This window comes from Anolis sagrei, chromosome 1 (genome assembly GCF_037176765.1).
Source record: "Anolis sagrei isolate rAnoSag1 chromosome 1, rAnoSag1.mat, whole genome shotgun sequence".
Classification (NCBI taxonomy): Eukaryota; Metazoa; Chordata; class Lepidosauria; order Squamata; family Dactyloidae; genus Anolis; species Anolis sagrei.
Genome location: NC_090021.1, coordinates 244,358,954 through 244,370,006, shown reverse-complemented (window position 1 = coordinate 244,370,006; position 11,053 = coordinate 244,358,954). Strand labels below are relative to the sequence as shown.

At 40.7% G+C, this 11,053-nt stretch overlaps 1 protein-coding gene across 3 annotated transcripts in view; it reads right to left on the bottom strand.

Annotated features, from left to right (window-relative positions):
* The window catches only part of LSP1 (lymphocyte specific protein 1), a 108,136-nt gene that overhangs the window by 10,385 nt on the left and 86,698 nt on the right, over positions 1-11,053 (bottom strand). For 2 of the 3 annotated variants that reach the window (XM_060768690.2, XM_060768709.2), the window contains exons 5-10: positions 9,082-9,195; positions 8,808-8,851; positions 8,259-8,340; positions 7,263-7,400; positions 6,964-7,044; positions 5,358-5,486 (exon numbers count right to left, since the gene is read on the bottom strand). In XM_060768690.2, coding sequence (XP_060624673.2) covers positions 5,391-5,486; positions 6,964-7,044; positions 7,263-7,400; positions 8,259-8,340; positions 8,808-8,851; positions 9,082-9,195 — 555 coding nt within the window. In that variant the 3' untranslated portion in view covers positions 5,358-5,390. The remainder of the gene's footprint in view (positions 1-5,357; positions 5,487-6,963; positions 7,045-7,262; positions 7,401-8,258; positions 8,341-8,807; positions 8,852-9,081; positions 9,196-11,053) is intronic. The other variant, XM_060768699.2, reaches the window with a different exon arrangement.

Here is an 11,053-nt window from a genome sequence, read left to right as displayed (position 1 = left end):
TGTATTAGCAGAGCATATTTTATTATTCTATAATAGCTGTAAAAGGTATGACATTATCTTCATATCTTATATGTAGAAGGGACTTGGATATTCATTTTGCATATGAATAGGACATATCACAACCTACCAAAAGTGGTGAAATTTGTGGTCCTCCTGAACTTAGTGGACTGCAACTCCCATGACTGTTTGGAGGTACAGACCAACAACAGAGGGATGGGTCACACAATGTTCATGGATGTACACATGCTTAGTTTTCTCTTATCTTTCCATTGTCTTTTATCAGAGCCTTACACATGTTTCTACAATGCTTGACCAGTTGGCAGTAAAAAAAATGAGCATGAAGAAATTCACCTAAGCTAGCAAATTTTGGAAATTAAGGTAAGACAGCACCATAATTTTGAGATATCATCTATTTAGGGCTGCCACCTACTCTGAGTGTGTGTGCAATTTACAAGGCATACAGCTCACGTCTTTAAAGCTATAGTAGTAAGAAGAAGCAAGTTGAAAGACCTGCAAATGTGAGGAGAGGTGCTGGTCTACTCGCAAAAATCAGAGAGTCTTGCCTGTAATTAGACCACTAAAAGAACCCTGCTCAGTCCATTTGTAGAGTTGGCAATATATATAACCTAGAGAAGACTCTCAGAACTTAATGAACAGGCTGGGAACAGTGGGTTTCATATCAGTGGGGCACAAAATCTACTCCAGGTTTTAGTCTGAATTTTAAAGGAGCTATCCAAGATGGTTAACTATCTTTCACAAAATCTTAGCATCTTGAAGACTCAAGCACATGATATATTGACCAGTCCAAAGGCATGGAAGCCACCAGCTGCCACTGTAGCCAGACAATTTAGGACTTTTTCTCATGCAGACCTTGCACCCTGAATTGTGCTCAACTAAGACAAACATGACAAATGCCCACAAATCTTCCCTGAGAACTACCTCAGCAAGAAGCTTGGTAGTAACAGTTTACAGAAGCTGCATGTTCCGGGTAGCTGCATGTAAAGCACAGTGCGATAATGAGTTTGTAATGGCAACAAAGGAACATGTCCTGGTATCCTCAAGCTGTTTGAGGCAAGGGACAGTTAAGTGTGCCAGAAATCTGCACAATATTTATGCCCACTGGCAACAGCTATTAGTTTCTTTCCTTGCACATTGCCAGGGAACAGCACTAGTTAGTGGACCACCACTTTGGGTAGCAGTGATCTGTAGAAAATGGTTATGATAGGAAAATGTCTTGGTTTCTAGTATCCCAGAATTTGCTTGCAATACAATTCTACTGGCCAACTGGAACAGGCTTCATTGAGGAGCATACAGGAAGGCTGTAGCATTGTATGTCTTGCTCTGGCAGATCTTCCTGAATGGCTGACACCCTTCAGGACTGCTTTCAATTTTGTAATTTTTTCCACTTTGGGAAGAGGGGAGACAGGCCTCCAAGATGTTTAAAAAAGACTAGTGTGAATCCAAATCTGTTTTGACAAAGACAAGACCTTAAACCATTTACAATCATTGTAAATATTGCAAAACATTAATAATGACTGAAACAACACTTAACAGACAAGCAGTCTTCCAAAATGCAGACATACAGCAGACCTAGGCAAGGCTCAGAAAGTGAAATTGGTCACTTTCAGAGGCAAACTATCCTCAGTCACATATATATGAATGCAAAGAGACTAATTTGTACCATTAAGAGAGCACTCTGTTCAATCATGGCCGCTGCCTCTGTATGTTACGAGATTTCTGCTTGACATTTCTCTACATAAGTATGTTTCCACTCATAATAGCTGGAAGTTGCTTGCACTGAGAGCAGAGTAAATTCCTAAGTGTGAGATATTATATTGGTTGTTAGTTTGAGTTTGGTTTGCTTAACTCTTGCATTGCAGTAGTGAGAGCACACATTTTGGCACACTAGAGTGCACATTGATAATGTTGCTGTTTGAATTATGGATTGAGTTCTCCAAGTGGTTCCCTAGATTGTTCAATCCCTTGTCTAATGTTCATATTAGCTGCTTTTGTAGCAGCTTGGAGCTCACCAGCAACTTTAAAGCACTTCAGTTACAGTCCATCATACATGGAGCAGTTTCTTAGAGCGGCTTAAGGAGCTGGGCATGTTTGGCCTGAAGAAGAGAAGGCTGAGAGGAGATATGATAGCCATGTACAAATATGTGAAAGGAAGCCACAGGGAGGAGGGAGCAAGCTTGTTTTCTGCTTCCCTGGAGACTAGGATGCAAAACAATGGCTTCAAACTACAAGAAAGGAGATTCCATCTGAACATGAGGAAGAACTTCCTGACTGTGAGAGCTGTTCAGCAGTGGAACTCTCTGCCCCGGAGTATGGTGGAGGCTCCTTCTTTGGAAGCTTTTAAACAGAGGCTGGATGGCCATCTGTCAGGGGTGATTTGAATGCAATATTCCTGCTTCTTGGCAGGGGGTTGGACTGGATGACCCATGAGGTCTCTTCCAACTCTTTGATTCTATGATTCTATGCCAACTTTTGTTTTGCCACTTAGAGAGTTTTCTCTCTAAGTACTGTACATTTGCATCATGAGCAAGCCTGCTCACAATCTCTTGACTATTTGTACTTTGTAATAGTTCTACTCAGTTAAAAAACATTATTCTTAAAGTAGGTTGCAAGTTTACTACAGCAGTAACATGATCAATGCAGGAAGATAAAGTAGTTCTGAAAATACCATTCTTCCAAGCTTGAGTGTAGCCATTCAAGCTTCTCAGGTAAAGTCTAAAATTCTATGGGCAAAAAGCTATCCCTTTTAAAGTAGGGGCCCAAGAGATTAAGAGTTACTGTTTTTCACACAGTTTCTCAATAGCAGCTGGATGATGCCTGACTGACTGCTATTGTTTAGCTGGGATGAAAGCATTGCACACTGAAATACAGAATACCTTCTTCTACAGTGCCCAAGAAAGTATATGATGTAATCCAAGTCGCAAAAAATGCAGAATAAATTTGGAAGAGAGCTGCTATCAATTCTCCCATTTTCCAGAGGAAGTCTGAGCCCCCGTTGTCTTCACAAGCACCCAGAATAGGATGACTGCCTGAAAGATGGTTAGGTGTGAGTTCCATCCTGTGCTTGCACTGACACTTTCAAAAGTGTAAATTGAGTAGTGATTTCTAATATCTTAAAACATCCTTTAAGCTATTCCTATAGGCCTCCCAGGATTGCTAGGTGCTGCTGTCCCTTCATGTCCTGCTTTTCAGGTCACACTGGATAAGGGCCACGCCTCAGTCATGTGTGGCTTGTTCCCAACCACTGATTTCCAAAATATCAACACTGACTGCAGTCAAGAACAAAGCATCAGAGTGAATGTTGTTCTCATGATCTTTTGTGCCATTTTGGTGATGCAACAGAAATGATCTAGTCTCCTGTATATTTTTCCATGTGAAGTGAAAAACAATCTAGTGGGACAGGCAGTTTTTTAGCAGGAAAACAGAATTTATATTTAAAAGATGCAGGATGTAGACTACACATGGCTAAGTACTGTGGATGGCTGGAATCCAAGACAGTTCTTCTGAAAAGCCGCAGTTCTCTTCCTAATTCCAGGAAAAGATTTATTAGCCCATTCCTATGAGAAATAACTCTACTAATAGGATTGCAGTGTATTTTGCACTGTTTGAAAGGTTGCTTCTGAGACAAAAAAAGAGGATAATTTAAAATAACACATTATGAACAGGATGTTCTTACTGTTCTTTCTTAGAAATGGCTAATAGTTTAATTCCCTTGCTTCCAATCCCTTTGTGTTTCTGGTTATGCCTTGTTGTAAAAGAAAAGTAAAGGAGATGTACATTTTCCTCCGCCAGTAGCTCATGCATTTGATGAAGTAGACCAAGACTACGAAAGTTTATGCTGCAATTTCTTTCCCTCAGTCTCAAAGGTGCTAGATGATCTCAGCTATGTCCTTGAATGATACAATAGCTGTTTTCACCCTCATGAAATGAAATGCTTAATGATTTGGATCACTAAAAAGTATACTTTGAAAAGTGAAAGAAAGCTTAATAGTGTTCAAGTGCAGTGATAGCTTAAGACAGAAGGAAAATACATAGAACCAGGTTTAAGAAGTTGGGACATTAAACATAGAGAAAACAGCCTCCCCTAGGTTTGTGCCCTGGTCATGCATAAAGCACACCTGTCAGCTGCCTACAAACGCTCCAAATGGACCACACATATCAGACAGGTAGCACTACCTACTCTGGTCTTAGAATTGCAGAAATTATGTGCTCTCTTCTTCGCATTTTCAACAACATCTTAAGGCTGAGGAGCTCAAGAGCAGTGTGCTTGCAGTGTGCACCATTCCCAATACACAGTGGTAAAAGCTAAAAATGAATGAATAATGATACAGATTTAATAGCATCACATGCTTCATTAAATAATTGAGAAGAACGCCAATCTTCTGCAAGCATGATTTAAAAAAAAATATAGAACAGTACATGTGGTTTGAACCATCTCAGCTCCTCTTCTTTTTAGAAGATGGATGTATAAGTAACAGTTCACCTGAGTCCATCTCCACAGATGTTCTTTATTCAAAAATAGTTTGAATGAGATGGAATTCTAAATTAAGGAAGATCATGGAAGTTGCACTGGAACTCAGATATCTGGTAGAGAGAGATAATTCTTTGAGGCAAGAAAAGGAACTGCAAGAATGGATGTTAAGTAAGAAGCAGACATGTTTGGAAACTGAAAGAGGTGAGATAGGATGTAGTAAGAAAGGGAAATGTGATTTGGTAGGATGTGCCCGTGTGAAGTTCTTCTGGAGCTGATGGTTAACAGACACTAGAATTTCATAGTAGACTCATAACCTAGATTTCCTTCGACAGCTATTCATAGCCTGTGAATCCAAGCTGCAGTTCCTGTGAAATCTAGCTGCCTGAAACAGAAATAGGGGTTTTTAAAACTCACATTATATATACAGTTTGAATAAACTTCTGTTGTAAAAAATGAACGTTCTCTTTCATAAATCAGCATGTGAGAGATTGGTGCCTCATGTCTCTGTAAGGCTTTATGTTGTTGTAAAGAATTCCTTTTCTCCACACAATGCAAAGTTTATGTTCTTGCTGCTGAAGACAATGGGATCTTAGGAATGGGATGCAAACAGCAAGCCCAAACCTCAAGTAATGGGAACTAGTATAGCTCATGATTAAGAATAGTGAAGCATGATGTGCTTGATGCATGTCCCAATAAAGCATTAATTCAACAGATTTCCTATAAATCCAACCTATGGCAGAACTTCTCTTTCCACCTATGGACATAATAAGCAAATTTACAACTTTGGGCAAATACAAAATTCCTAGGAGTAGGATTTTGAGCATTTAGAAAGGCCACTCAATAACTAATGTATTTCATTACTTACCATACTTACCTATTTGTTTCCAGCCTAGGCAGGCTATTTTTCTGCAGATGTCTCATCTTCGATCGACACCTTTTTGTATTTGCCATGGCCAATTGCCACATACCTGTACTTCTTGCCAGGAAGCTTCACCTAAAGTTGAGCACAGAAAAATAAGTACTTTTAGGGCTGAGATTCAAGTACAGCCAGCTCTCAACGTTTGTGGGGTTAACATTTGAGTATTTGATTATGATGATCTCTCTAGGAATCTCTAGCAATTGTGGAATCCTTTCTTACTACAGTATATATTCACTGCAGAGATCAAGCTTGTGCATAAGAGTGGGTTTTGAGGCCAAAATTACAGATTTTGATAAGGAAGATGGGAAGCACCAACACTGTTTCAGATGGCCAGCTGTCCCTGATTGCCACTGCTGACATTGCCCCATCCACACATTCCAAAAGGCCTTTCACCACTCTACTCACGGATGGGAATGGTTCCTTTTAAAATACCCTCCTCTGAATAGTGGCAAAAGGTTAAAGTGAAATTTGTACTGGGAGCACCTAAAGATGCATTCACACCCTCTCAACTTTTGGGGCTACTTTGTGGGAAGTGCCCAAGAGCTATCCTACAACCATTTTTCCAACCAGACATTCAAAAAGAGCAGAAGCAGTGCTGTGACAGGACATAGAAAAGGTCAGTGCTTCCTTTAAGTTCTCCCAGGATGGAGTAAACTCTTGCCTTTTGACATTCTACTGAGAAGAGGATGGTTCCTTTTTATAAGAATTAAGGTACAGTGTTTACATTGACCCATAGATATCAACCTAGGTTTTTATGCTGATTTGTTGACTAAAATTTCTAAACATATAACACACACACACACACACACACACACACACACACATATGTGTGTGTGTGTGTGTGTGTGTGTGTGTGTAGGATATTCACACTTTTTTCAAGTGCTTTCTCTTTTGATTAAACTGTTTTGGCTGTCTAAACAGTTTTGGCCATTACATCTGGGCCAAACTCAGACTCAGGGTGAAGCTCCTCTTCTCCCCTGAAACCTCCCGTAGCCACTACAAAGGAAGAGTGAATGAGAAAGCCATTGAACTGTTGCCATACGACTGCATCTCAGTTGTATTGCTTTGGAACAAAGTTGAACACATTTAGCCCATGCTTTGAAAGCCAGCTGAGTCTTGTCAGCTACTGAAAGTTCAAGTGAATGGAAGTCATGTCTTTTACTTTTCTATGTGGAGAGAGTGAGTGAGAGAGCAATAAAGCTATGAGTACTCATCCAGAACTTAGGTATCAATCTTGAGTCTTGAAGTCCTAGCTCCGTGTGCTTCCATCCTCTTCCTTTAGCAGTGTTTCTCAACCTGTGGGTTCCCAAGTATTTTGGCCTACAATTTCCAGAAAACCCAGCCAGTTTACCAGCTGTTAGGATTTCTGGGAGTTGAAAGCCAAAACATCTGGGGACCCACAGGTTAAAAATCACTGCTTTAAGGGAAGTAAATAAGTGAGGCCACGTTCCTCAATCAAGGCATAATCAGGCATTCCAACAACATGGTCCAAGCCCTAATTCTATTCAATCAGTTTCTGACCTGAGTGTCCCCTAAAGCAAACAACTCTTACCTTTGCATTTTCATCCGGATTTGGGCTTTCTTTCTGCTCCCAAATGCTTCTCTTACTCACAATGTCTCCAGCCACAATGTCCTAGGAAGAACACAGATGCAGTGCTTGGATTTTTAACCCACCATACTTGAAAGACAGTAAACTGTATCCAGCAAATCCAAGACAAGTCCGGTTTCCCATATTCTGATCCCACATCACTAAGGGCACATAGCATTCATAGCATTCATGCTTCACAATAGGTCAAGTTTTTTCAAGATGTATGGCACATTCTTCAACAGAAAACACACTAGATGTCTTACCTTACAGGGTGTTGTCTTCACAGGGGACTGAACCACTTCACCAGTCTCCCAGAGACTTTTTGTGCTGGTCACTGCAGCACTGTTGGCAGGAAGGTCAATAGAAAGCTGGCGCACTGGTTTGGGTGACTTGGTGGAAGTCTGCAAAATTAGAAGAGTGAAGAGGCTCCTTGTGCCATACTAACTCATCCTTTATAATGAAGACTCTATTTTCATGGATTTAATGGCTCCACCCAAATGATTCCCATCTCCAGATTTATCTACATTGTGATTATGTACCTTCTCTAGTTTAATGTAAAAGGAATTATAGACTGTGACAACCTTTTGCCAATGCATACCCTGCCAGTGGCCTTTCAGGACAGCTCCTGAATGCTGCAGTGCAGGCTCAACCTTTGTTTTAAAGTAGACACACAAAATCAACAAGGCAGGCAGAGAGGCACTTGCATCAGCTGCTTCATAGCCTACAATGAGCTAGTGGTCCATACCCAGCACAAAACATAGGACTTCAGTTCTGGACCATGACATGTGCATAGGTTGAATCCTTCATCTGGGACAGAAGTAATACTAATAGAATCAAGACTACAAGGACCATTTAGTCCAGTTATCTAGTCAATAAGCTTGTCCAATGGTTGTGAAGGCTAGCTTGATTAGCAACTACCACATTTTCTAAGCTGAAATTGGTAGTGTGGTGGAAACATATGTAAGTCCCATCTAATCCTTATGCTGATGGAGAAAGTTCTGCAGTAACTCTGTAGCTGCATTTTGGTGGATGCCATTCTACCCCAATATGGGGAAGAGGAAGTACATGGCCCTTCAGAGGCTCCTGTTGCTCCCACATATAATATAGCCAAAGTAAATGCTACTTTGTCCTTATCTCATGTTTTATTCTTTAATTCTTGAATAGGAGATATGAAATCAAGAAAAGGAGTGAATAAAGGAATTTATCTTAAGCATAGTTTTAGAAAGCTATCTTAAACAGAATTGAGGAATTTCCCTCACCTCAATGGCATGTGTGTACTGTTCAAGTTTGTCATCAATTTTTGCAACAGGGAGAGGTGGTTGTGTCTTCTTCACGCTGTTACTGGAAGCATAAAATATACTTATGCAAAGCGAGTCTACCAAACACCTAGATAATTTCAAAGCCTACCACATCATTATTATTTTTGCAGTTGTTTAACACTTTGCCAATGAGATCAGTGTCCCCTCCCATAGTTTGCAAAGCATTTCTTTTTTTTTTGGGGGGGGGGGGGGAATCTACACCAATGGTTCTCAGCCTGTGGGTCCCCAGATGTTTTGGCCTTCGACTACCAGAAATACTAACAGCTGGTAAACTGGCAGGGATTTCTGGAAGTTGTAGGCCAAAACACCTGGGGGCCCACAGGTTGAGGACCACTGCTCTACACAAATTATACAGCTCTCTGATGACACGTGTTATTTATATGATTTGATGAACATGTATTAGGCATAGTAAAATAACTAATAAAGCTTAACTAACAAAAAGCCAGCATTGACAGGTTAGGCAGCATCTACCCCTTGAACGGAAGTTACCTTTTCTGTATGGAGCGATTTAGACATTCAGTTCTGTCAGTAATCTAAAGGAAAGACAGAATGTGTTTAGCAGTTTGTTCATTGTCTAAACAGCACAAGAGTATGCTGTAATGACATTTATGGAGGGGAGAGAAGAGGAGAATAATGCCTGGTCTTTCTCCATGACATCTCTACAATCTTGTATCCTTCTGCGTCATCCATCCCTTGGGCCTAAAGGTACATAACACTTATTTTTCACAAATGCATTCATCTAATTATGCAGAAGAGTGCATACCTTTAAAGTAGGACTTAGCGGGAGTTCACCCTCTTCTTCATTGCTAGACGTGCTTGGAGCTCTTTGGCGCTTTTCTGATGCCTCTTCCTCCTCGTTCCATCTTCTTTTCTTTTCCTAAAGTAGGAAATTGATGCAAATTCACTGAGAGAGATCAAGTATTCAAGAGACTGTAGCTGCTGACATAAAAAAAATCACTATCAGTTAACACAGCAATGAAAGCTGAGTTATGCTGATAGTGATAGTACTACAACAGGGCTGTGCATAGAGGTTTCAGGAGGTGTAAATTTAGTGTGTGTGTACATGTTGAGTATATTTTATCCAAAATGCCTGGGACCAGAAGTGTATTTTGGATTTTTGAGGGGATTTTTGAATATTTACATATACATCATGAGACATCTTGGAGATGGGACACAAATCTAAACATTAAACTCATTTCTGTTTCATATACACCTTATGCATGTAGCCTGAAGGAAATTTTATGTAAAATGTTTAAATAATTGTGTGCATTAAGCAAAGTTTTTGTATGTGGAACCAACAGAAAGTATAGACACCACTATTTCAGTCAGCCATGTGGACAATTTTGGATTTTTGAGTATTTTGGAATTCTGGACAAGGGATAATCAACCTGTATTACCATGCAAATCAAATTAATATCTCAACCACTCCTAGCTTCATCACCACTACAAAGGCCCCTTTCCAACTTGGTAAGCCAAATCAGAAGGAATCGCCAAAAGGCTAAACGGAGGGCTGCACAAACACAACAAGGACCAAGTACCAAAAGCACAATAATCCCAATTAAACAGCTCAAGGGAAGATCTCAGGGGCTCACATGTCTTTACACTAATGCACAGAGCATGGGAAATAAACAAGACGAACTCCAACTTTTAGCACAACACCACAAATATGATATCATAGGGATCACTGAAACCTGGTGGGATGACTCCTATCGCTGGAATGTAGATATCGAGGGGTATAACCACTTTCACAGAAACCGAACAAAGGGGAGAGGAGGCAGAGTAGCCTTATATGTCAAAAACTCATGCTGCAGAAGAGATTCAAGACAGCAATCTGGGAAACCAGCTTGAAATCATCTGAATAAGAATCAAGGGAACTGGGACTCAAAAAGATGTCGTTGTAGGCGTCTACTACAGACCCCCAAGCCAGGAGGAAGAACTTGATGAAGTCTTCTGCCAACAGTTGACCAAACAGGCACAGAGAAGAGATGTAGTAGTCATGGGCGATTTCAACTATCCCGATATTTGCTGGAAAACAAACTCGGCCAAGAGTACAAGGTCCAACAAATTCCTCGCTTGCCTTGCAGACAATTTCATGGTCCAGAAGGTAGAAGAGGCAACAAGGGGATTGGCTACTCTTGATCTCATCCTAACAAATGCGGAGGACCTGATCAATGTGGTCGAAGTGGTAGGATCCTTAGGGGCAAGTGACCATGTGCTCCTGCGGTACAAAGGAAGGCCGAAACTAAGACAAGTCAAACCCGCATTTTGGACTTTAGGAGAGCTGATTTCCAAAAAATGAAGGAAACGCTGAGCAGCATTCCGTGTACACAGATACTAAAAGACAAGGGAGTTACGGATGGATGGGAATTTCTCAAGAGTGAAATACTCAAGGCGCAATTGCAAACCGTGCCAACAAAGAGAAAAAATAGGACAAGTGCAAAGAAGCCAGAATGGATGTCCAAAGAACTTCTAACTGTGCTAAGACACAAAAGAGACATGCACAAGAAGTGGAAAAAGGGAGAAATCACCAAAGAAGAATTCAAACAAATAGCCAACACCTGTAGGGAAAAGGTCCGCAAGGCTAAAGCAAAAAACGAGCTCAGACTTGCCAGGGACATTAAAAACAATAAAAAGGGCTTCTATTCTTATGTCAGTAGAAAAAGGAAAAACAAGGAAGCGATAGGACCTCTTCGAGGAGAAGATGGGGCAATGCTGACAGGGGATAGGGGAAAGGC